We start from the raw sequence: 26,892 nt of genomic DNA on the forward strand, positions 1-26,892 counted from the left end.
CTCATAAGTATTGGTTCCATGCATATTCTTTGACTACCTTAGGGTACTTTGTGCCAGATGGTCTTTCTGAGGAAATTACTGGATATGTAGTTGAAACTCTGTATAAGTCATCCCAGGGTCTGGCATGTTCTGATGAGGCTAAGCACTGTCCTTGTACCGTCTGTCCCTGCTCATCAATTTCAATAAATTCCTCCATCTTTTCAAATCTTTACTACTGCCTTTTAAAAGTCTGAATCTACTGTCCAGTTCTCTTCTAATGTCCTCACTGAGGATTTCAACTTTTTCAGTAAAGATAATGTCTCATCCTTGAACTTAACTTTTCAACAGATTCCAATATTTAGTTTCAACAGCGCAAATTCTTTCAGATAATTTTGTCAAATTGATGCTATCCCTCTTTGTAGTATTGAACCATTTTTTAATGAGATGATATTGAAAACAAAACTAATTCCTAGAATCAAATAAAGGGAAGGAAAATAGTGTAAGTCTTGCACAATACCTTCCATAATAAGCAAAAACAATTATTGAACTCCTGGATGTTATCAGTCATTTTTTGTAGTTTTTCAGATCTTACCTGTCATAAGGTAATTACAATGAATTGGAGTAGGTGTGATAATTTATTATTTTTAGGTATGTTTCTTGTGTCCCTGCTCTCTCCAAGACCTTTATCATAAGGGATGTTGTAATTTGTTGAAAGCTTTTTCAGCTTCTAATGAGATGATCATGTGGTTTTTATTTTTCAGCTTGTTTATATGGTGGATTATGTTGACAGATTTTCATATGTTGAACTATCTCTGTATATGTAGGATGAAGCCAACTTGATCATGGTGGTTGATGGTTCTGATATGTTCTTGGATTCGATTTGCCAGTATTTTATTTAGTATTTTTGCATCAATGTTCATGAGTGAGAATGGTCTGTAATTCTCTTTTTTAGTAATATCTTTCTGTGGTTTGGGTATCAGGGTAATTATAGCCTCATAAAAAGAGTTTGGCAGTATTCCTTCTGTTTCTATTGTGTGGACTAATTTAAGGAGTATTGGTATTAGTTCTTCTTTGAAAGTCTTGTAGAATTCTGAGCAGAAACCATCTGGTTCTGGGCTTTTTCTTTGGTTGGGAGACTTTTGATAACTGTTTCTATTTCTTCAGCAGTTATAGGTCTGTTTAGTTTTCTTATCTGGTCTTTATTTAATTTTGGTAACTGAACTGATATTTATCCAGAAAGTTGTCCATTTCCTTTAAGTTTTCTAATTTTGTGGAGTACAGGTTTTTGAAATATGACCTGATGATTCTCTGTATTTCCTCCAGATCGTTGACTCTGGATCTGGTCGCTGGCTCAAACCTGATCCGCCAGTGTCCCGGGACTGGATTTGCTCCTTGCTTCTGCCCTCTCTTTAATTCTTATAGTCCACAGAAGATCAGGGAAGGAAACTGAGTCAAAGATGGGAAGTTGCCGTGCCCCATGTACACCCCCTCTTTCTAGATAGAGTCCTATATAGCCCAGGTGGATCTCAAACTCATTATGTAGCTAAGGATATCTTTGAACTCCCGATCTTCTGGTTTCTACTTCCCGGGGACTGGGTTACAATTGGAAGCCACCAGGTCTAGTTTTATACAGCGCCAGAAACAGGACTGAGTCTTGTGTGTGCTAGACAAGCTCCCTACCCATTGAGCCAGATCTCCATTCCCATGGTCCAGGGTCTGGGTACAGATCTTCCTTGGTTTTGCTGTTCCACTCTCCATACCCCTAGACTTGCCTTTTGGAGAGAAGGGATGATTAGTCTATAGCTTGATGAGGATGCTTTAATTAGCCAGGAGCTTGTTAATGAATGAGCAGCTCGACCCCGTAAATTTCAGGTTAATTGACAAAGCTGTAAGAAGGGAATCCCAGCCTGGGCCCAGCTCAGTTTACCCAGCATTATGGCCAGCACCCAGGTGGCTTCTGGGAAAGTCCCCAACTGATTTGCATATTCAGTAGCCCTAATCACTTCACTTCCTCAGCAAGTGCTGATAGCCAGTGTTCCCAGCTGAGGGTGCAGAGGCCAACAAGGGGCTACCTGGGCTGCTACCTGGAGGCACTTGAGCAGTTGCCCAGTGGGGGATTGTGCCCGTGGGCACGCAGAGCTGCATCAGACCAGGACGCACACATTGATACACACAGAACTAGGGCACCTTTAACTCATGCTTGCTGTCACAGCAGCCCAGACCTGTGGTTTTTAATTTTTAATTTTTTTTAAATCAAGTTTTGTTCTTTCTATCCTTCCTTCCTCTCCTCATACCCCCTCAGTTTCCTGCTTGCTTTCTGCAATTTTATGTGGACCGTGTATGTGTGTGTGCGTCCTTGTTCACGCAGGAAGACCAGAGGAGGATGGACGCCAAGGACCCTCTCTTCACCCCTACCCATCAGACAGGGTCTCATTGAATTTGGAGCTAATGCAGCAAGCACCAGTGATTCCCTATCTTCATCCCCCATGGTCCTGGATTTACAAGTGCATCAGATCACACTTGGCTTGTTTTTAAGTGTGGTTCCCTAAGATACTCTTGTCCACAAAGCCGTTGCCCCCACCCTGTCTTCCTTTCTTCCCTTTCTGGTTCTCGGTCTTGTTTTGTTCTTGCTTCCCTCCCTCTCTCCTTCCCCCCTCCTTCCTTTCTTGAGTTTTTAACAAAATCTCATGTAACACGTGACTTCAACGACAAATTTAAGGCTAGCCTGAGCTATCTATGAAACTTGGTCTAAACTCCAACCCTCAAATAAAATAAAAGGATGCTGGTTAACTCCCCAAGTCCCAGGTGGCACCTCCCAGGTGTGAGAACGGCAAGGCTCACCACACTGCTTCCCATGGTGCTGGGGACAGAACCCAGGGTGCGTCTTAGGGGAGTGCTCTAGCCACTGAACTACAGACCCTGTGCTGCTGTAGTTTAGGCAGGGTCTGGCTGTGTAGACCAGGCTGCTGCTACACAGGGCCTCAAGATCCTTATGCTTCTGCTTGTGCTGGGATGACACCCTGCAGCACCACACCCAGCTGACCACAGACCAGCAGCGCAGGCAGAGCAGGGGTTAAGCCTTCCCACCTTGGGGTGGAGCCCGGATTGCATCCTCCTGTGGGGTGGGATCCTAACTCCAGCCCTCTATCGCTGTGTGACCTTGGGCGTCAGTTTAGCCTCTCCGAACTGAACTGCACTTTCGTCTCTGGCAAGCCCATTCTGAAGGACTGCAGGAGTGGGAATGGACATGGAACCTCTCGCTGAGGAGGGGCAGAAGTCTGACTCCTCCAGGGTGGGAACTGCTCTGTTTCTAAGCCTAGTTCCGAGTTCCATGTGACCACAGATGAGGGCTCTGTTTCCTGTCTTGGCAGAGCCAGGAAGCTTTACTGGGTCTGCTTGTCCCGCCAGCTCCGACCTCAATTCCCAGGCCTGTGATGGGAAGCACATGCTCTGGCCTCCCGCCCACCTTCGTTTCCTCCTCTGCCCCTGCTGAGGCCTCCTGAGTCATCCTGGCTGCCCCTTCTCCCAGGCTCATTCCCACGCCTCTGGGGCGGCTGCTTGTGTGTCAGAGGGTGTTAGCATGGTTGTGTGTGTGTGTGTGTGTGTGTGTGTGTGTGTGTGTGTGTACTCCCTGCCAGTGACTGCGCCCAGAGTGTGCTTCTGTGGTGTGATCTGTTCAAGTGAGCACATGTGCTCATGTTAACCATGGATCTTAGATTTAAGTGTTCTCTTTTTCTTTCTTACCTTTTTTTTTTTTGTTGTTGTTTTTTTTTTTTTTTTGAGACTATCCTGGAACTCTCTGTACAGACCAGGCTAAGCTTGAACTCACAGAGATCCACCTGTCTTTGCTCCTAGTGCTGAGATTAAGTCATGCCCCATCGTGCCAGACCCTAAATTTTGTTATTTTTTACATTTTATTTATTTTGTGACTGGTGGCTCGTTCGTGTCCACGATATGTAGACGTCGGGGAACAGCTTGCAGAATCCGTTCTCTTTCTACAGTGAGGGTCTCGGGGATCAGATTCAGGTGACTGGGTTTGGAGGCAACTCAGTGAGCCATCTTGCCTGTCCTGGCTTGTGTGCATGTGAAATGTACTTTGTGCATATGTGTGGTGTGTGCGTGTGCAAGTGCATGCACCTGCCTGCTGAACCTAAGACATCAGGTGGCCTTCTCTCTTGCTCCTCAGCTTATTCCCTCGAGACAAGACCAATCACTAGACTGAGAGAGACTGCCTGGCCAGTGAACTCTCAGCTTGTCTCAGCCCCTACATGCTAGGGTCACAGACCCAGTTTTTTACCGGGGTGCTATGGATTGGAGCCCAGAGTCCTTATGCATGTCCAGCAAGCCCTTCTGTCTACCAAGCCATCTCCTAGACCCTCTTAGAGCTTGTTTGTTCTTGAACTTTTTATGTGTGTAAATGTGTGCACACATGTGGGGCTGGGTTGTGAAGGTGTGAGCACATACATGGAGAGGGTCGCTTCATTTATTTTGTAGTTTTTCTTTGACAGTTTCATTTATGTATATAACATATTTTATCATGTGCACCCCTTTTACCTTCTCCCTCTTCTGTTGAACCCCTTGTTCCCAGCAAGACAAGACTTTCTCCTATTTTTTTTTTTTTTTTTTTTTTTAGACAATGTCCCTCTGTGAGCCTGGAGTTCACACAGTTAGGCTGTCTTTAGACCTGGGGACCTCCTGTCTATGCTTCCCCAGTGCTGACATTACAGGAGAGTGTTGGGCACGCACAGTTTTTTACATGAGTGTTGAGGACTGAACTCAGGTTTTCGTGGTTCTGCAGTAAAGTCTACTGACTGAGTGTAGTAAGGAGCCGCTTGTTCGTTTCCTGGCGCCCAAACTCCCGAAATAATTACACAGAAACTGTATTAATTAAATCACTGCTTAGCTCATTAGCTCTAACTTCTTATCAGGTAGCTCTTACATCTTAATTTAACCCATTTCTAGTAATCTGTGTATCGCCACGTGGCTGTGACTTACCGGATAAAGTTCCATCTGGCTCTGGCGGGGCTACATGGCTTTTCCCTGACTCTGCCTCCTTTCTCCCAGCATTAAGTTAGTTTTCCCTGCCTAGCTCTTTTCTGCTATAGCTCTGCTATAGGCCCAAAGCAGTTCCTTTATTAACCAATGATATTCACAGCACACAGAGGGAATCCCACATCACCTCTCCATTTCTGTTTAAATAAAAAAGGTTTTAACTTTAACATAGTAAAATTACATATTATCACATCTAAGAAAAACTATAACTATAACTATAAATTTTTCAACTCCATCAAAGACTCTAGCAGGATATAATATTACCTAAGTAAACAATAAGTTCATTGTAAGCAACTTCCAAAACTGTAGAATTGACAGAGACATTGTCAATTGGGGCATCTATCTTCAGCCTACAGGCCCATAGTACCCAGCAGACTTTTTCATGAAGCAGGAAATTTTAAAGACAGTTTCACCTATATTGACAGTTTGTCAGTCACTTTCTTCTGTATCCTGCAGTGTCTGGCAGACTCTTTCATGAAACAGGAACCCTGAAGGATGGTCTCACCTTTAGGCAAGTTCAGCATGTCCAGTTCATCAATCAGTCCAGGCAAGAGCAGTTTCTTGCCCAAATGGCTAACCAACTCCATAAGGAGCCTCTTCAATGCCCATCTTCCTCTTGAAGTAGATTGGTGCTGCCAGGAGCAGGTTGTCTCATTGTCATGAAAAGTTCTAAGTTCTTAAACATTTTAAATGCCAATGTGTGTGTGTGTGCGTGTGTGTGTGTGTGTGTGTGTGTGTGAGAGAGAGAGAGAGAGTGTGTGTGTGTGTGTGTGTGTGTGTGTGAGAGAGAGAGAGAGAGAGAGAGAGAGAGAGAGAGAGAGCATTCAAGGAAGAAAGGTGTCAGAGAACTTAGCTCAGTGCTGAGTTTATCCAGAGCTCAAGCCAGAAGGTATTAAATTAAAGGGTGTTTCTGGTGTGGGGCGGGGGCAGATGGGTTACAGGCTGCACAATGGGGGAGGCTTTTGTCAGCTGGAAGTATCCTAAATATTTTCTGGGAGGTAGAAGCAGGCGGATCTGGAGTTCAAGGTCATATTTGTTTACATAGCAAGCCCCAGTCAAGTCTGGGCTGCAGGCTACCCTGTCTCGAAACCAAACAATAAAAATGCAGGTTAAAAAGCTGTGTGCATGTGGGGCTTTGCATGTGTGGCGAGTTTTTTGTGCATGGTATGTCGGGTTGTGTCCTGTACGTGGTGTGCTTTGTGTGATGTGTGCCGTGTATTCTATTGTGTGTGCTATGCTCAGTGCTGTGGTACGTGTGATGTGCTTTGTGTAGTGCTGTGCTGTCCGTTCTGTGTCTTGTATTGTGTGTGTGTTGTGCTGTATGTGTGGTGTATGGTATGTTGTGTGTTGTGAATACTTGTTAGTGTAGGTATGTGCGCATGTCTACATGCGTGTTGACAGAGGCTGACACTGAGTGTTTGAGGCAGTGTCTCTCACTGTACTCAAAATCCAAATCAACCAAGTGCGGAGATTAGAGGCTCAGTTTGGCTAGGGAATCTGCCCGTCTCCACCACGCTCAGGCTTTCTTGTGGTGCTGGGATCTGAATTCAGGTCCTTGTGTTTCAGAAGCAGGCTCTTCGTCAAGTGAAGCATCTCACTAGCCCCCCATTCACCCTTCAAAAACATATCTTCAGGGTTTAGCTCTGGGAAGCAAAAACCACACCAGGATCTAAATTTGATGTATCTGTCCCTGCTACCCTAACTAAAGTTTAAATGTTGGAAGCTTGGTCAAGAGGTAGTGGAACCTTTAAAAGGCAGGGCTTAGTGGATGCTGAGAGGCAGCTCAGTGAAGAGCACCCGCTACTCCTGCAGAGAATCAAATGAGTGAAGTTACGGGATCCTGCTTGCTTCCCACTAGGGTATGGTTAGGTTTTTCATTGTTCTGAGTGTGTGTGTGTGTGTGTGTGTGTGTGTGTGTGTGCGTGTGCGCACACGTGCGCATGCGTGCACGCGTGCATTTTATTTTGAAACAGGCTCTCACTATGTACTTCCAGCTAGCCTAGAGCTTACTATGTAGACCAGGCTGGTCCTGAACACGCAAGAATTCTGCTAGCCTCTGCTTCCGGAGTAGCGGGACTAAAAGCTTGCACCATTTCACCCTGCAAACGTGTTATGCAAAGAGCAGGTATGGATTCTGCATCCTGGGACTCCCTATCTTACCCTGAACTCTGTTCCCCACATGCCCACTTCAAGTGCCCATTCCTGCAGCCACCACCATGAGAGTCTGACTAGGGTTTAACAGATGTAGGTGCTATGCCCTTTAGCCTCCAGATCTGAGACAAAAAGACCTCTTTTCTTTACTTCAATTATTTTTTGAGACAAATTTCTGTGTATAACAGTCCTGGCTGTCCTGGAACCCATTTTGTAGACCAGGCTGGCTTTGGACTCAAAGAGATCCTCATGCCTCTGCTGCCCATGCGCTGGGATTAAAGCTGTGTGCCACCACGCTGGCTTTGTACTTTAAAGTTTTAGAAATGTGTGTGTGTGTGTGTATTTACACATGTCATGCACACATGCAGAGGTCGGAGGACAACCTGTAGAGCTGGTTCTCTCTTTCCACCATGTAGATTCTGGGGGTCAAACTTGGATTATCTGGGTTGGCCGCAAGTCCTCAATTGCTCCTATTTCTTTTCTTTATTTTAAAATAATTTTTTAAAATTTTATTTTCAAGGCAGGGTTTCTTTGTTTAACAGCCGTGGCTGCCCTAGAACTCACTCTGTAGATAAGGCTGGCCTTGAACTCACAGAGATCCGCTGGCTTCTGCCTTCCCAGTGTTGGGATTAAAGTTGTGTGCCAGCATGCTGGCTTCTTATTTCTTTCTCTAATGGCTTCATTCTAACTGTGTAAGTTGGGAAGCCCGCACAGTTTTGATTTGATTCTGTAATGACTGGCGAAGGACAGCCTTGGACTTCGTATTACAGCAGCAGAAAGTGGAGTGAGGCCCCAGGGAAGTTGATAGGACAAACTGCCAGAAGGCTGGGAGGATGGAACCAGAGATGGTGGCTGTCTCTGGCTCACCAACGAGCTGTTGCCCTTTTTGTTCCTCCTCCAGGGAGGAAGAAACTGGGTGGAAGCGTCACCCCAGCCCCTGGCATCCATATATCCAAAGAGTCTGGAATGTTTGGGTGGAAGTTCCATCCCAAGCTCCCTTCCCTGGGAGTTGCCTCAGTCCAGACTCCACCTCTGAGAAAGCCCACCAAATGGTGACCCCTCTCCAGAGATGCTCAAGACCACTCCCACAGGCTATTTAAACAGTATCACAGAGAACAAACATGTAGTTTTCTGGTCTTCCTTCCTGAACTCCTCTCTGGGGGGCTGGAAGCCACCCAGGAGCGTTGATATTTATTAAACCTGGGCTTTTTCTAATTTGGTTTAACTTGGTTTGATTTGGATTACTGCATCGGCAGAGAGGTTTATTGGGGTGCAAAAACTTTTCAGAAACGTTGCACTAGGAGTTGTAGCCCCAGTCCCAGGGGATCCCATCTTCCGGTCTTCTGGGGATCCACCCACCTCTGCCTTCCAAGTGCTGGGATTAAAGGTGTGAGCCACCAATGCCTGTCTTAATATATTTTTTCAAAAAATTTATTATTATTTTATTACTCTGTGTGTGTATGGTTTTACCTGCCTGGATTGCATGTCTGTGCACCATGCGTGTGCCTGGTGCCTGTGGAGGCCAGAAGAGGTCATCTTGTTCTTAGAATTGTAGCTCCACAGGTCATCTACAAATGGTTGTGAGCCACCACGTGGGTTCTGGGGAATTTTTTAACCTGGGTCCTCTGAAAGAGCAGCCCTTGCTCTCAACCTCCAAGTCATCTCTCCAGTAGCCCTCAAGATATTTTAATGTAGCCCAAGCACAAGGTTTAAGAGGCTAAGAGGCAAGCAGGGAAAGGAAGATATGCCTGGAAGTTTGACTGTGGGCTTCACAAAGAAGAATCACATAGAGAAACTCTCCCAAGTGAGCACACAGACTCCTCGAGAGGGCACAATGAATGGTCCGGCATTAGCCATACTTTAGTGTCTCAAATTGCATCTCGAAAGGTCACCAAGACACTCCTCCCCCTTTCTCTCATATACCCAAGATTATGGGTAGCTCAGGAGATGCCTTAGATGGAATTATAATTGGATAGGGTAAGGCCAGTGTTCAGTTGGAAGCTCTGCCTCAATCCCACTCCTTCCTCTCCAAACCCTGAACCCCTCAGAAAGACTCCTTCCCCCAAAGTTCAAGACTGCACCTATTTGAGCTCTAGTCCCTAGACCTGCCATGTGATTTCCTCTCCCCCTTCCCGCCTCACTTATGGGGGGCTTGAGAGTCGCTTTATTCATTAAACTTGACTTTTAATTCGGTTTGATCTGGCTTATTGTGTTGGCAGAGAAACCCACTATGGGGAACCAGAAATTCCTACCAACCAGAAGGCACTGGGGTTGCAAGAAAGGTTTAGGACCTGTCTGTCCTTCCCTGTAAATGGGGTTTCTGGTGAGATTCCTAAAAGATTGCAGGTTTAGGACTGGAGACTATGCTGGAATTCTCATTTCTCTGTCAGACGAGCTTCAATAAAGTTTCCCTCTCTTTCTTTTCTGTCTCAATCTCAGAGCTCAGGAAGCTAAGGCAAGGTCAGCTTTGAGTTCCTAGTCAGCCTGGGCTACACGTCAAGACTGTCTCAAACAAAATAAAACAAAATTTGACTATGAGAACCTTTACACAACCAAGAAGGACAGCAAAGAGCATATGCTGGCCTCAGGCTAGCGAGTGTCCTAGTGGTGGCACAGGTCACCTGTTAAGCAGGATGCTGACCACAGTGTGATGGGGACCCTGACATCAGCACTGATCACAGATGTGGTTGCGGCTATGACTTTGAACATATCCGACTTGGTTTTGTGATCAACAGCAGAAGCCCAGGGCTAGGCATGTCTCAGATGGTGGGATGCTAGTCTAGCATGCCAAAGCTTTGGGTACTATCCCTGCTCTGAACGGGGTCCAAGGACACACACCTGTCATCCCACTACTCCAGAGGCAGAGGCAGGAGGATCAGGAGCTCAGTGTCATCATTGGCTACATATGGATTTGAGGCCAACCTGGACTACAGCTTGTAAAGGTAAAATAGATAAAACAGATCTGCGACCGTGTGCTGCAGGGACTTTCACGGGTATGAGGCAGGTTTGAAGAGTGCTTTGAGGGACCAGTGGGCTCTGGAGGGTCAAGTCTCCATCTTCCTAAAGACAGGAACAAAGTTCCAAGGGGTAGGAGCTGAGCCACAGCAGGGACTTCATAAAGCGACTGAGACCACAGAGGTGACAACCACATCTTGACACATCTGCAGGAGGGGAATGGAAAGGAAGGAAGAAAGGGAGGGAGGAGGAGAGAGAAGAAGAAACAGGGAGAGACACGGAGTGGGGAAGAAATCAAGGTGTGTGTGTGGGGGAATAGAGACAATCTGGTTTTGCCTTTCTTCCTGCCCTCTATTCTCCTTCCATCTCCTAGCATCTGGGTCTGGCTGCAAGCAAGGGAATCTGGGAGATGTAGTTTATAGGGTGCAAAGGGTGCCTGGGAAATGTAGTTTACAGGATTTGCTTGTGGAACAAGTCGGAGAGAAGGAAACTGAGGACTTAAGGACCAAAGGTTAACCGTGCCACAGAAGCCATAGATTGCCTGTGGTCTGTTTAGGGAGGACAGTTATTATGGTCTGGCTTAAATGGCTTCCGATAGGCTGGTATGTTTGAGTCCTTTACCTGGTGGTGCTTTTAGAAAAACTGAAAACTATATAGTAGAACTGGATGGTTGGGGCTGAACCTTGAAACTGGTATCTGCTTGACTTCTTCCTCATTTGAAAAATTTCAGAAGCCTCTACCACACTCTCTGGCCGCCATGTGTTCCCACTGTGATGGAGTGTGATGTAACTGTAAGCCAGTGGGCTGGACAGATGGCTCAGGTGCTTGCTAAGCAAACCTCGGGACCTGAGTCTGGGTTCTCAGTACCCACATAAATCGCCAGTACAGGGCCAGAGAGATGGTTCAGCGCTTAAGAACACTGACTATTCTTTCAGAAGGCAGGAGTTCCATTCCCAGCAACTCCCTGTGACTCCAGCTCCGTCACCCTCTTGCCTAGCTTTCATGGGAACACAGACACACACACACACACAGACATGTATACATACACACACATAGCCATGCCTTTATCCCAGGGTGGGCAGAGACAGGTAGATCTCTGTGAGTTTGAGGCCATCCTGTTCTTTATAGAGAATTCCGGGCCAGCCAGGGCTACACACTGAGACTCTCTGTCTCACGAAACAAAAGCAGGCGCAATGATGTGCTTGTTAGTTTTTGCCCACGTGACACAAACCTAGCTTGCCTGGTAAGAGGAAATTTCATTTAAGGAATTGCCTTCCTCATTTCTCTAGGACGTTTTCCTAATTGTTGGTTGATATGGGAGGACCCAGTTGGCTGTGAGCCTCGCCATTTGAACGTGGGTCGTCCTGCGATGTTGAAGGAAGTCACGGAACAGCACGTCTCCATAGCCTCCCTGCCTTGAGCTCCTGCCTTGGCTTCCTTCAGGGATGGGCTGGTTTTGGTCAGTGTTTAGTACAGCAGCAGAAGCAAACTAGAAAAACGGCGTGAGTCTACATCCCAGTGCCAGGGAAGCAGACCGAAGGGCCCCTGCAGGGTACTGGCCAGCCTAGTCTAACGGAGTCAGTGAGCTCCAGGGTTAGTGAGCGGAGATAAATTTCCTCTACGATTTCTCTGCCTTGAATTGTTTTTGGTACTTTCTCCTGGCAGGGGTCATAGTCCTGAAATACAACTGAACAAAGGCCTCCCCTCCCAGACCACGCCCATCCCCATTTACAGTATAGTAACTGCCCTCCCAACCTAAAGAACCCTCAGCGGACTGACCCCTTTGGGGGCAAGGGGCTACAGGATTGACGGAGGGAGATACCTTCTGAGGCTAAGATTCTGCCTGAAGACCAGATCCTGTCTCTAGAGTCTGAGAACCAATCATCTACCTGTGTGTCAGATGTCCCTTGACAGAAAACATGGGTGAAGAAACAGGTGTCTTTGTGTGTATGGTGATGTTGAGGTGCACACCAGGGGGCCAGAGGAGGACAGCAGATCTTTATCACTTGCCAGCTTACTGCCTGGGGACAGAGTGGCTTAGTGATCCCAAGGCTCACCATCCCCACTAGGTTAGCTGGCCAGCAAGCTCTCAGCATCTAATTGTCTCTGTCTTCAGTTCTACGGTTACAGGCACATGAAACCAGGCTTGGTTTTCACGTGGCTACTTAGAATTTAAACTCGGGTCCTCATGCTTATGTGACAAATACTCCTACTCCCCAAGTCATCTCTCCTGCCCAGGAAAAAAGGTATCTTAACAGGAAAACTAGCTGTGTGGCTAGTTCGCCTGGAGAGGTATTGGCACCAGGACTTCTGACCTCCTTACCTGTGCAGAATGGTCACCAGTGTGTTTACTGCAACCCAGAAGGATCTGCAAGATGGGGACCTTCTTCACCTAGCATGCTTTTTGTGGATTCGTGTGTGGTGCATGTGTTATGTATGTGTTCATGCGTGCACATGTGTTTTTGGGGACCAGGGATCAACCTCAGGTGTGTGTTCCTCAACCCTTCTCCACCTTCTAATGTGGTGCATGGACTTAAATATATCGGTGGGTGTGCACAGGCGTGCGTGCAGACACCAGAGCTGGATGCTGGTTCCTTCCTCTGTCTCTTTCTGTCTGATTGCCTAAGACAAGGTCTCATGGAAGCCCAGACTCTGGTTTTCAGCGAGGCTGGACGACCAGTGAGCCCTCAGGGTCTGCCTGATCTGCTTGTCTCTGTTCTCCCTCCTTCTTTATGGGCCAATTTTCCTGTAATCTAACTACATCTCTCATTCTACCTCAACACCCCCCCCCCCACACACACACAAGAAAAAAAGATACAAAAAGAAAGAAAGATAGATTGATAGATGCCACTGAGAGGCTTCAGGAAGGAAGGGGACTGGAGACACTCCTGGCTCGCACTGAGAAGCAGACAAAGACTGCAGTCTCCCAGAAGAAGGCGGGACAGGGACGTTATTCATACGCAAATGAGACACGAGGCCTTGCTAATATTTTGATTCTCTTGAGCATCCAGTCTGTTATCTTGCACCAATAAAGCAGGAAAGAGGCAGGACCGTTTGGGGAGGGAAGAGCGTCCACCCTGAGGACCTGGGGGGATGTAGGATGCCTCTTGCTGAAGGACAGGTCACCAACTGTTCACCCACTGACTTGTCTCAGGGTCTCTTCTGCTCATCTCCCCCATGGGAATCTCTTCATTTTTAATGTTTTCTTATACTTTTACGTATGTGCGTATGTGTGTGTGGAGGTCAAAGGACAGCGTCTATGTTGGTCCTGGGGATTGAGCTCAGGTCATCAGGGTTGGTGGCAAGCACCTTTACCCACTGAGCCATATCAATGAGGGTCGAACAAGACCATCGCATAATACAAATATTTGCATTACTATTCATAACAGTAACCAAATTACAGTGATGAAATAGCAAAAAAAAATAATTTTATGGTTGGGGGTCAGCCCAACATGAGGTATAGTATCATATGCTTGAAGAATTAGGAAGGTTGAGAACCACTGCTTGGAGCTGGCTAGGCAGAACTTGCTGGCCTTGACCGCACAGAGATCCCTCAGGTCCCTTAGTGCTGGCATTAAAGGTGTGTGCCACCATGCCCAGATGACCTCCGACTCCAGAGCCTGCCTTTACCTCTCAACTTCCAAATGCTGAGATGACAGATGTGTGCCACCAGGACTGGGCTGTGTGTGTGTGTGTGTGCGTGCGTGTGTTTGTTTCAAAACAGGTTCTTACTCTGCAGTCTTGGTTGGGTGGAGACTCACCATACAGCCCAGGGGGACTCAAACTTCGCCTCTGCCTCCCAGGTGTGCACCACGCCACCGGCTTTGCTCTTTGACTTTGCAACCCATGACTCCCAGTGCCCACTTTTGCCCCACCTTCCCTCCTGTCTTTCACCCCTTCCCCAACTCCTAATTTCCCAGTTTGTGCCTCAGTTTCCCTGTTGATTATTAAATCTCTTTTTCTACTAGGTCTCCCGCTCTGTCCCCCATCCCTCCTCCAGCCCCATCTTCATCGTGGGAAAATCCTAGGACGGTGAAATTGACAAGAACGTGATAGGCCCCCTCCCCCATCTTCTGACCTTTCACATCTAGGTTTAAGGGGGGGGGATGATGAGTTGAGGGTTGCCGGGTCTGGATCCCGGCTTCCCTCGCTCACCCGTGACAGCTCCCCACCTGCTGGCAGGAGCCCCACTCTGCGGGGCTGCCGCCCGAAGCCGGGCTGGGGGCGGGGCTGGGGGCGGAGCCCGCGACAAAGGCTGGGCGCGGGGCGGGGGTGGGGTGGAATCCCGGCCGCGGGCGAGGCGGGGTGGAGGCGCTCGGGTCGCCCGGGCGGGCGGGCGGGGTCGCGCCAGGCGGCGGGTCCCCATTACCCAGGCGCCTATCGGGCGGGGGGCGCGTCATGTGGCCGCTCACGGTCCCGCGGCTGTCGCTGCTGCTGTGGCTGCTCTGCCCAGGCCTCGCCGGACAGGTAGGGGCCCCGCGGGCAGGTGCGGAAGCCGGGGAGCCCTAGAGGGGACGTAGGCTCGGAGGGGTCCCGCAAACAAGAGCTTTGGGGTCCCACCAGTCTCCCCTTCCAAAAGCTGCAGGATGGCGAGGGGTTTATGGGGAAGGTCGCAGCAAAGGAGGGGTTGGAACATCCACCCTCTTTTGGGGAAACCCTGGGGACACCCAATGCAACCTCAAGGCGGGGAGACTGGGGGGACTCTAGTTTGGGGTTCCAACCCCCCTCGATGAACCACAGCTCACATCCCACCATCGGGCTGTGAGATTGGGGAGGGAAACTTCAGGGGGGCTTTGGAGTGTCGCCTGTCACTTGCCCATTATGGCTAGGGTGGCTTAGCTTCTAAAGATCCCCCCATCCATTGCCTGCACCTCTATAGTGGGGAAGGGGGCGGGACTCACGTGTGAATGACTGACAGGGATGTGCTCCAGGTGCTTGCTGCTCCCGGGTGCTGGGGAAGCGTGTGTCTTTGTGTTGTGACTGGGTGTGACCCAGGGGAGTTTGTGTGTGTGTCCAAATGTGAGTGAATTGGGGTGTGACTGGTAGAGGGTGAATGTACGTGTGGGAGAGTATGCGAGTGGAGTGGGGGCGGGGTGACCCGAGGGTGGGATGATAGGTAGGAGTTGTGGGTCTGTGACTGGCTGTGTGACCCAGCATGAGGACTTGTGAATCTCCTGTGTTCGGCTCCTGCTGTATGTCAATAACGGGGTGTGACAGTTGTCCTCATGGTTGTGCCCAGATGCCTGGGTTGTCCAAAACTCAAGTGACAGTCAGGTGTGTGGCCATGTGAGGGCACTCTGTGCCTTTGGTTGAATACATCACTCTAAAACCAGGGTGTTCAGGGTGACGGGCTGTGTGTGCAAGCGTGACATTCAGGCCCCGTGTGTGTTGGCTCTATGCATACCCCATTCTTAGTATGGCAGAAGCAGGTGGCTCCCTATGGTACCCCATCTTTGGGCAAGCTTGGAGAGCTTTACAAAACAGGGAGGTTCCAATCTTTCTTTTACTGTTAAGAAATCTCATTCCTCCTCCATCTTAGGGGTGGGAATACCCCAAGATCTCATGTGTGTGTGTTTGGGGCGGGGGAGTCAGGAAAGAAGCTGGCATCGTTAAAACAGTAACATATCAGCAAATGCTGGAGAAAGTCTGTTGCTCAGTGTTATATCACAAATGGCCAGAACTAAGCGGCTTAATCCTCTGAGTGTCGTCTTTGTGAATGGTACCCTGGCAGGGTATCCTCATTTAAGAGATAGGGAAACTGAGGCAAAGCAAAGTTAAGTCACTTGCTTGAGTCCAGATAGCTCAGGAGTAGCACAGGGAGGGTGAGCCGAGGCAGGTCTCTCCTGAACCTACGCACTTACCGTCTGTTAAATAATCCACCCCACCGGTCTGCGCTGCCTGGGGAGACATGACTAGGCGGAGTTTCCAGGCAGGAACTCAGAATAACAAGGGTCTGGTCACCTTCTCTTTTCTGACTTAGACAAGAGGGGAATGAGCTGCAGGTACACCCCACTGCGGGGCTCTGGAAGAGATGGAGGTTAGTCCATGTAGGATTTCCGCAAGAACAGGTTGTGGGGTGCCCTGCTCTCAGCCCATCACAGCACAAACACGCAGGGTGGGGAAGGTGCAGTAGGTTGCACACAGTAGGCACTCAGGATTTGAGCTCAAAAGAAACCAGGTACACCACATGTGAAAAAGATAAAAAGAAAAAACTACATCCACTTGAAAAATGGCTGGAAAAAATGAACCAGGATGGAAAGCTTTAGTTCCTGTGGGTGATCCAGTCACCCTTAGGTTCCTAATTCCACGGCCAGTTTGCTGAGAGACCCCAAGACTGAAGGGAGGGGTTTGGGGCGGGGTTGACTGGAGGTGGGGCTACTCAGAGAGCGAGGGCGGGGACACATGTCAGAGCACGCTGGGGCTGAAGAGGGGAAATTTGAGTCCGGTCGTGAGGGCAGCAGTCACTGGCTGCAGTGCTCCAGGTGGCCACTAGGAGGCACCACGTGACGGCTAAAAAATTAGCCAGTGGTTAACGCGGCCTGGCTTCACAAAGGAGAGAGGAAGGTAGGAGAGGGCAGGAGAAGAGAAGAGGGAGAGGTGGGGCTCCGCGGGAGGTGGCCTTGCCCTTCTTCTCTTATTTCTCCGTCTAGTCCCAGACACTCCTCCCCAGTCCCAGCGGAGTCCTTTCTTGGAAATCATTTCCTCAGCCATTCAATCACCAGATTTGATTAAACAGTGAAGCCCTGCCCTCCCGGAGCTGACCTTCAGACGCAGTAGACAGATGAAACCACGGAAATGTATAAAACAGCGCCAAGAACTGAATCCATATATAATCCTATGCAAACAGGGAAAATCGCAAATAGGTTACACCTGTAGCCCGGGGTGGGGAGAATCAGAATTCAAGGTCATTCTCCATTACGTTGTGAGTTCAAGGCCAGCCTAGCCTCCTCACCACCACCCCCCAAAAAAGAATATTAAAGAGGATCCGGAGAGATGGCTCAGCCATCGGAAGCGCTTGGTTTCTGTGCTGTGATAGGGCACTCTGAGGAGGACAGGGTCTTGGGCTTGCACTTCTAGGTGGCAGTCCATCACTGAGGGGAGTCAGGCGCTCAGGCAGGGGCTCAGTCCCGGCCTCACCCTGAGCCAGCTTTCTTATACAGCCCAGGCCCACCTGCCTAGAGGTGGCGCTGCCCACACCGGGCTGGGCCTGTCAGTCAAGACCATCTCTCACAGGCATGGCCACAGACTAAGCTGATCTCACCAATCCCTCACCTGAGGGTCCCTGTCTCCATGCTGACAATAGAAAACAACCAGGGTGCTGCTCTTGCAGAGGACTGGAGTCTGACTTCAGCACCCACAATCACCAGATAGTCCAGTCCAGGGGATCCAGCCTACTGTCTGACCCCAGAAATACGCACAGGTATTAAAATACACACATGAATTTAAAAAAAGTATCCCCTCCCCTTGCAAGACAGGGTTTCTCTGTGTAGTCCTGGCTGTCCTGGAACTTTGTAGACCAGGGTGGCCTCGAACTCACAGCAATCTATCTGCCTTGCCTCCCAAGTGCTGAGTTTAAAGGTGTGCTCTCCCATGTCCTATACATAAAACTACGTTTTAAACAAAAGAGAGTGGGGATGGGGACAGGTAGGGAGTCTGAGCTGGTGTGGGAGGTGTCACTAAGAAGTGGAACTAGAGGTAAACACGTGAAGGGGGTGAGTGAGAAAGGCTTTCAGGTGAAGGGCATCTAAGGCAGGAGGAATAGCCAACGTGTGCAAAGGCCCTGAGGGCCAGGGAGCAGTGTGGCGCCTGCTGTGGACCCAGCGGTGTGGAGCCTGCCGTGGACCCAGCGGTGTGGCGCCTGCCGTGGACCCAGTGGTGTGGAGTCTGCTGTGGACCCAGCTGAGTGTGGAAAGATGAATTTGGGGTTGGGTGAGGCCAAAGAAGGCCAGCAAGGCAGGACCATGGAGAAGTTATGACTGAGTGATTGGGGATTTGTCAGTGGAGAAGAAATTGGCACCTGTCAGAGGTGTTTTTTTCCGCCTGTCTAGGACTGATCTCTTTTTCTGGGTCTTGGCCACTGTGGTGTGGTTCTGTGTGTGTGTGTGTGTGTGTGTGTGTGTGTGTGTGTGTGTAGGCCAGAAGTCAACCTGGGTCTACCTTATTTTAAAATGTTTTTTAGATTTTATTTTTTATTATGTTTTAGCTATCTTATGGAAACATGCCTGTCACTGTGAGTGTGTGGTGGGGACTAGGGTGTGTGTGGGGGGATCTGTTCGCCTTGATCAGACTCAGGGCTGAGTGCCATTTTCTTTCTTTTTAAATTATTTATTTATTTATTTATTTATTTAGATGTGCATTGGTGTTTTGTCTGCATGTATGTCTGTGTGAGAGTGTCAGATCCTTTGGGGCTGGAGTTACAGTTGTGAGCTATTGTGTGGGTGCTGAGAATTGAACCTGGGTCCTCTGGCAGAGCAGTCAGTGCTCTTAATCACTGAACCATCTCTCTAGTCCCAAATTTTAGAATTTTTTTTTTAAAAAAATGAGACAGGGTTTCATTGTGTAGCCCTTGCTGTCCTGGAACTTGCTCTGTAGACCAGGCTGGCCTTGAACTCACAGAGATCAGTTTCTGAGTCAGTCTCTCACTGGCCCCAGCACCCATGCCTGGTCAGCTATCACTGAGCTGCAGGGGTCCTTCAGTCTCCACCTTTCCAGTCAGGGTGACAGGCCTGTGCAGCTGTGCATGCCATTTATATGGTACTGGGATCTGAATTCTGGTTCCCCTGCTTGTACCACAAACACATCACCCATTTAGCAAGCTCTCTCTCTCTCTTAGTGTGATCTGAGCTTAGGAGCCAATGCTTTTCTGGGGTCCCCACAGGATGGGAATAATTAGTTCAGTTTAACCATATGCCCCAGGGCCTTTGCATTTTCCGTTTCTTTCCATATACCTGAATTCGGTTCCCCCAGGAACAGTCATTTCAGTGTCCTCGCCCCTTTTTTTCTGCTTAAATCACTTCCTCTAAGAAGGATGCTCTAAACTGGGCAGTGGTGGTGCACGCCTTTAGCACCAGCACTTGGGTAACAGAGGCAGGAGAAACTTTGTGAGTCTGAGGCCAGCCTGATCTACAGACTAAATTCCAGGACGAAACACTGATTCAAATCCCCACCACCACCACCAAAAACAGGTTTCCCTGACCATTCATCTAAAATCATTTATTTGAGACCATTATGAAGTGAAACGAGCTACTTGAACACAGGTAAACACTGCGGTGCCACAGCAGCCAATCTGAAAGCGGAGGGAGCAACTGAGTAACTAGAGGGAGGGTGGCATATAGAGAGTGGAGACGCTGCACAAACGAATGGCTCATGCCCCAGAAGACGTTTACTCACCTGTTATGGAGAGTGGGCAATTGAAAACTTGAGGCCGGAAGCGTGTAACCAGTTGGCAAAACATTTGCCCGTTTCATGTGAAAGTCCAAGTCCTCAGCATCACATACAACTGGGCGTGGTGGCAAATGCTTATAATCCTAGCACTTGGGAGATGGAGGCAGGGGGATTAGGAGTTCAAGGTCATCCACTACTATATAACATAGCATTGGCTACATGAGATCCCCACTTCTCCCCCCCCCCCCGTCTGAAAACAAAAGCAGATCAGGCTGGGGTGTAGCAAAGCGTCCAAAGCCTTGGATTCCATCCCAGAACTACATAAAATAGGTGTGGTGATGCATACCCATAATCCCAACTCTCAGAAGACACAGGCAGGAGATTGATACTAATACCAGGCCAGCCTAGGTTACAAAATGAGCCCCTGTCACAACAAAACAAAACAAGGTATGTCTGTTTCACATAGTTCTGGAATTTTCCATAGAATGTTTTCTGGTTGCTGTTAACTGGAACTTCAAAAAGCAAACCCTGGAGAATTGGGGACCCCTGTGCCAAGGAAAGTGCCTGAGGTCATAGATGCCAAGCCAAGGCTGAAATCCCACGGAAAGATGCCGCTACTTAGCTCAGGGACACTGAACTTGACCATTTTTTTCTAAGGTGTTAGTTAACATCCAGGCTGACCGCGGATGGGAAATCCCAACAAACTGCAGGAAGAGCCTTCTGGGGCTGGACCCAAAACTAAGGAGCTGGGGCGACACCTAGTGTGGAATGAGATTTATGCAGGAATGAGGTTTTTGCAGGACGTGTGCGTGTGTGCGTGTGTGTGTGTGTGTGTGTGTGTGTGTGTGTGTGTACATGGTTGTACACACAAAGAATAGACGTACCTCAACTGAAGCTCGTCAGAAGTACTCCGATCGTTTTTAAGTTTTAATCACATTTATTTACTTGGGGAGGGGAGAGTTCTTGGCTTGGTGGAAATCAGAGCATGTGGAGGTCAGAGGACGATCCAGGAGTCAGCTTCCTCACTGTTTGGGTTCCAGGGATGGAGCTCAGGTCTTTCGGATTGGTTCTGCTTTAGTCTCTGAACCTCGCCGGCGTCCCTTTGCTTTTTGAGAGAGGACCTCTCACTTGCCTGGAGCTTGCCAAGTACAGCGAACCCCAGGGGTGACACATTGTGCCCCCACATTTAGAGAGCTAAGAATCCACGCCACCCCCTAGGGTGGCAACCAGTCCTGTTACACTTCATCCGTCCACGCCTCAGCCAATCTAAGCAGAAGCACAGAAACACAGAGCGGTGCGGACAGATTTGATGAGGTGTGTTTGGAACATGTGTCCCTTCACCCCTCTGCCCATGTGTATGTGTGCGCATGTTTGCATGTGTGTGGCTGCATATGCATGCAAAGGTCAGAGGTTGGCATCTGTACTCTTCCTAGGCCGCTGTCTGTTTCATATTGCATCATGATCTCTTCATGAGCCTGGAGCATGTTGATTCGGTTAGTCTAGCAGGCCAACTAATTCTCGAAGATTCCACTTCCAAAGTGCTGAGGTTACAAGCAGTCCATGCCCACCTGATATCTGCATGGGCTCTGGGGATCTGAACTCAGGTCCTCATGCTTGTGTGGTAAGCACTTTGCCCGCTGAGCCATTTCCCCAGCTCCTATTTTGTTTTCTTTATTTAAAAAGTCATCTCTTTGTTTATTTTCATGTGGGCACATGTCTGATCATGGAGGTCAGAAGACAGTGTGTAGGAATCCGTTCTTTTTTTTTCCATCACGTGGATCCCTGTCAGGGATAGAACTCAGGTCTTCAGTCTTGGCAGCAATCACCTCATCTGCCAAGCCACCTTGTCAGCTCGTTTACAACAATCTATACTACTGGGTGCCCAGTCCTTCTCTGAAGACAGAACTATAAAAATCACTGCACAAAAATAAAGAAATTCAAAATTAACGTCAGTCCACATCCCTGAAGCCCAGGGAGTTCTAGTTATCCTCAAGAAAACACAGTAGGGGGAGCTGGAGAGATGGCTCAGTGGTTAAGAGCATTGCCTACTCTTCCAAAGGTCCTGAGTTCAATTCCCAGCAACCACATGGTGGCTCACAACCATCTGTAATGAGGTCTGGTGCCCTCTTCTGGCCTGCAGGCATACAAGCAGACAGAATACTGTATACATAATAAATAAATTTAAAAAAAAAAAGAAAACACAGTAGGGGCTGGAGAGATGGCTCAGAGGTTAAAAGCACTGACTGCTCTTCCAGTATAATGAATGGATGGCATGCAGGAAAACATGCAGGTAGAATACTGTATACATAATAAATATATAAAATCTTGGAAGAAAGAAAGAAAGAAAGAAAGAAAGAAAGAAAGAAAGAAAGAAAGAAAACACAGTAAATACGCCAAGAGACAGACACTTTCCTTGTTCCTCTGGTCATTCTGAAGAAAGTCACCGAAGGAACAGAGATGAGACACAGCTTGCTACGGAGTGTCGGAAAGTCCACAAGTCAAAGAGAGAGATGTGAGCTGGGCATGGTGGTGCATGTCTTCATCTTAGCCCTTGGGAGGGAGTTGAAGGTTGGCACGGGCAACTTAGCAAACTTTTGCTTGAAGATATAATAAAAAGGGGTTGGGACTCAGCTGTAGAGCCCCTGCCCAGAGCCCCCATGAAGACATGGCTCAATGCCTGTATGCAGCATATTGTATACAGTACACAAGCACTGTGTACAGAGGATCATTTCCCAAGCTGGCGTGAGTGGAAGCCAGGGTTCTGGGGATGGGAGCTCAGGTTGAGTGGGTATGGATGGTATCTAGGAGAGGTGAGGTTAGAGGCGGATGTGGGAAGGATGGTGGTGATCTGGCCAGAAAGACCTTGAATTCTAAGTTAAGGATTTTAGAATTTATTGAGTTATTCGTAAACAGCCACAAGGTCTGGAGAGATAACTCAGTGGTTTAGAGCCCTGACTGTTCTTCCATAGAACCCAGGTTTACCTCTCATTACCCACATGGCAGCTAAAAACCGCCCATAACTACAGCTCCAGAGGCATTGGTGCCCTTTTCTGACCTCCACAGGCACCAGGCACTCTTGAGGTAAACAGACATATATTCAGGCAAAACACCCACACATATAAAATAAATAATTTGTGCATGCACACTTACACACACACACACAAGGATAAATTATCCCTGGGTTGTGGAGTTGGCACAGTCGGTAGAGTGCTGGCCTAGCACACACAAAGCCCTGTGTCCCATCCCCAGCACCACAGAAGCGGTATATGATGTAGCATTCCTATGAATTCAGCCCTGGAGAGGTGGAAACAGGAGGATGAGGAGGTCAAAGTCGTATTTGGCTATATAGCAAGTTTGAGGCTGTCCTGGGCTACATGAAATGATGTTTTTAAAAAGGTTAAGAGCACTGGCTGCTCTTCCAAAGTCCCAAGTTCAATTCCCAGCAATCACATGGTGGCTTACACCCATCTGCAATGAGATCTGGTGTCCTCTTCTGGCGTTCAGGCATACATGCAGGCAGAACACTATATAATAAATAAACAAATCTTTAAAAAGTAAACCTGGCGGTGGTGGAGCATGCCTGTAATCCCAGCACTCAGGAGGCAGAGACAGGGGGATCTCCGTGAGTTCAAGGCCAGTCTGGTCTACAGAGTGAGTTCCAGGACAGGCTTCAAAGCTACAGAGAAACGATGTCTTGAAAAAACGAAAAACCCAACCAAACCAAAAAAAAAAAAAAAAAGTAAATAAAAGCAACCAACAAAAACAGCAGAAGTGTCTAAACTTGATTCTAATTACAGCAAAAGTTCATCATTTCTAGTATGAAATTAGAACTCCAGGACAGTCTGGTTTAATCCCTGCTGGGAACTCGCACGTCCTCTTACTCAGTATTGTAACTACAGAGACCACTGCAGATTGACCTTGGAGATATGAATAAATCCTACAGAGTAGATGCATTTGCCATGGGGAGTTTGGGACTCATGGAACTGAGAGATGGCTCAGCAGTTAAGACTGTTTGTTCCTTTTTCAGGGTACTCAAGTTTGGTTTCCAGTGTCCACATGGGGCAGCTCACAACTACCTATAATTATAGCTCTAGGGCATCTGGCATCCCCTTCTGGCCCCTGTGGGCATTACAGTCTCATGTGCTCCCCCCCACACACACGTTCATGCCTTTAATTCCAGCACTTGGGAGGCAGAGATAGGCAGTTTTCTATGAGATCAAGGCCAGCATGGTCTACAGAGAAACTTCCAGGACAGTCTGGGCTGTTCCAAAGAGAAACCTTGCCTCAAAAATAGATAGATAGATAGATAGATAGATAGATAGATAGATAGATAGATAGATAGATAGTTGTGACAATCTGCTATATATGATCAGAAGTTTCCCAATATTGAAGAAATTTTTGGCAAGACCAGGCATAGTGGTGTACAATCCTAGCACTTAGGAGATAGAGACAGGCGGATCTTTGTGTACCGAAGGACAGTCTGGTCTACAAAGTGAGTTCCACAGCAGCCAGGACTACATAGAGAGACCCTATCTTAAACAAACAAACAAACAAACAAACAAAATTCTTTTAAAAAGCAGGTGAGAACCGGCTGCTGTAAACTGACCCCATATCCCCACTGTGGCACATATCAAATAAAGTTTCTGGCAGATATGCAAATTAGCCCCCTACCAGTCAGCTTCCAGATGTTTCTCATCCCTTGGATTCCTGGTACTGGGATGGGATGAGAAGTATGAACTATCACACCCGGTTTGTGTGAAGCTTCGCACCAGGGATGCTCTCTAGCTACAGCGCCAGATCCCCAGCCCTCTTTTTACTTTTATTTTGGGACAGGTTCTAATTCTTAATCTTCTTGCCTCGGCCTCTAAAGCAGCTGTGATACAAGTACAGACCTGTATCACTGTGTGTTTGAGAAAATTCTGCCTTTTCCAGTGCCTGCCTTGTACTGAACTCTTGTGACACAAGTAGCCGGGGAGAAAGCATTTGTCTCACTCAGTTTTGTGGTGGAGTCCGTCACGTAGCATAGGGAGGCCGTGTGGCCAAAGTTTAGGAGCTGGTTACAGTGAACCCACTGTCAGGGACAGAGAGTGAGGAATGCAATCTAGTGCTCAGCTGGCGTCCCTCACCTTGGGCATTTCAGGGAATGGTGCCTCCTAGGGAATGGTGCTGCCCACAGTGGGTTGGGTCTTCCCATTCTAGTTATATAGTCAGGACAGTCTCCCACGGACATACCAACAGGCCAGCCTGATCTACACAATCCCTCATTGAGATTTGCCTCCCAGGTGAACTAGACTGCACCAAGTTCTCAATCGAAACTGAGCATCATACCCTTCCTGTGGAAATGAAGATAACTCTTCTGTGTCTTCTTCCAAGACTTTACTGTTAGATGGACGATCCATCCAGAATCGGTTGATTGCGTGTGTGTTTTAGTGTGGATGCACATGTGTGGGGTGTGTGTGCACATCTGTGCAGGGGTCAGAGGTCATAGGAATTCAGCAGAGTCTAGAGTAGACACCAGAACGAACAGTTTCCACTGTGCCTGACGCAAACATGAGAGTGGGCAGCTGTTCTCCCGTAGTGCGTTGACACTGGAGAATCATTGCAGAAAACAGTACAGGGTGTGGAAAACAGGTTGTTTTCCATGATTTGTGGAACTGCAGCCTTCCCGCGACTTTGGTCAAAAGACACCTCTGGCACACCTGAGGCTCTTGGATTATCGTATATTGCAAACAACGTACTCTAAAAGACTAAAGTCATGAAGGCATGTGATGATGCCTTCCTTTAGAGAGACGTGCAGTTAGATCGGAGATCTTGGGATGAGGAAGATCTTACCCCAAAAACAACTTTGTGTAGCAACCAATAAATGTGCCTTTGTACGGCTGTTCGGGGTTCAGTCTATCAGAGGCTGGACCTTCCTGCTGCCATACAGGCCTTAACATTTCACCTTACAGTGACCTCTTTCTTCAGCCAACACAGGCAACACAGAACACCCCGACAGACGTCAGCCTTGACTGTCACTCCTCAGGAGTCAGCTACTTTGTTCTTTGGAGACAGCCTCTCACTGACCTGGCGCTCCTGCCTGGGCTACAGGCATGTGTCAGCAGTGCTTAGCTTTTGCTTCTTTAGAAACTCTTTTATTTATTTTCTGATAATTTCATACATGTATGTAACATTTCTTGTTCATACCCACTCCCAACTCCCCTGTCCTTTTCTCCTCTCAACACCCCCAACACATTTTCTTTCCACCTTTGTGTTCTTTCCTAAATTTTTAAGCTCATAGACAGCAGTCAATGCTTCCTGTTGATCTTGTCTGGGTCTTGTGTAGGTAATCATATCTATAGTAAGTTCATGACATGTGATGGCCGTGTCATATCCAGAGGCCAGCATGTCACAGCGCTCCTCCCCAACCTCTGGCTTCTTTGGTTGTTATGCCTCCCGTCCTGTGATGAGCCTTGGGGGCTGGCTGGGGCGGTTTGATCCAGAGCACTCAGCAGCCACTATGCTCAGCACCTTGCACAGTTAAGAGTTTCTGCATTAACTGCTGCACACTGCAGAGAGATGCTTCTCTGGATCAGGGTGAGTGCAGCAATGACCCATGGGTAGAAGGGAAATACTTAGAAGGTAGTTTGACAACTTGTCCACTTAGTAACACAATAGTGGGAGGTTGCCCCGGAGAGACTGTGACCTCCCAAGCCATGCACCTCTGACCACGTTTACATGATCAGGAAGGAATTTTCTTCTGTAGAGTAGGCCTCAAAGCCAGCACACAAGGTTGGTTACTCCCATAACCATCATTCTCCTACTGCACCGGGGGCCACTTCTTGCTTGGCAGGTTGGTGGGATTCAGCACTGAGTAAGACCCTCAATGCTTTTCTTCATGTGGGTTCTGGGGATCTAACTCAGGTCCTAATGCTTGCCCAGCAAACACTTTGCCCACTAAGCTATCTTCTCAGATCCCAGATCTGATCTGTGTATCATGAAGGTCGGGTTCACTTCCACTCTTCCCGCTATGAACCAGCCTCAGATAGACGCTGAGGCTGAATGCGGGGTGACTTGGGGAAAGTTTCTCAGTGCTTCTGTGCTTCTTCTTCCTCATTTTTCTGTTCTGGTTATTGAACATAGAGCCTCATGCATATAACTGCCCAGCTATGAAACACTTGTTACTCAAGCATGAAGACGTGAGTTTGGATTCTGAGAACACACCTAAAAAGCCGGGTGCCACTGTGTGCATTGTATCCTAGGGATACAGAGACAGAAGGCTCTGTGGGGCCTGCTGGCAATCCTTACTTTCCCCTCCATTCTCGCTGTCTGTCAGTTCCAGGGACTCCTCGTCTAACCCTCCTTGCCTCTATTGATTTGCCCTTTTCTGGA

General features: G+C 48.2%; 1 protein-coding gene across 2 annotated transcripts in view; it reads left to right on the plus strand.

Moving 5' to 3' along the window:
• The first annotated feature begins 14,470 nt into the window (after positions 1-14,470).
• Olfm2 (olfactomedin 2) overlaps positions 14,471-26,892 on the plus strand; it is a 74,624-nt gene continuing 62,202 nt past the window's right edge. The window contains exon 1 of one of the 2 annotated variants that reach the window (XM_048446418.3): positions 14,471-14,604. In XM_048446418.3, coding sequence (XP_048302375.1) covers positions 14,536-14,604 — 69 coding nt within the window. In that variant the 5' untranslated portion in view covers positions 14,471-14,535. The remainder of the gene's footprint in view (positions 14,605-26,892) is intronic. The other variant, XM_085689869.2, reaches the window with a different exon arrangement.

Source organism: Myodes glareolus, chromosome 4 (genome assembly GCF_982192425.1).
Source record: "Myodes glareolus chromosome 4, mMyoGla1.1, whole genome shotgun sequence".
In the NCBI taxonomy this organism is placed as follows: domain Eukaryota; kingdom Metazoa; phylum Chordata; class Mammalia; order Rodentia; family Cricetidae; genus Myodes; species Myodes glareolus.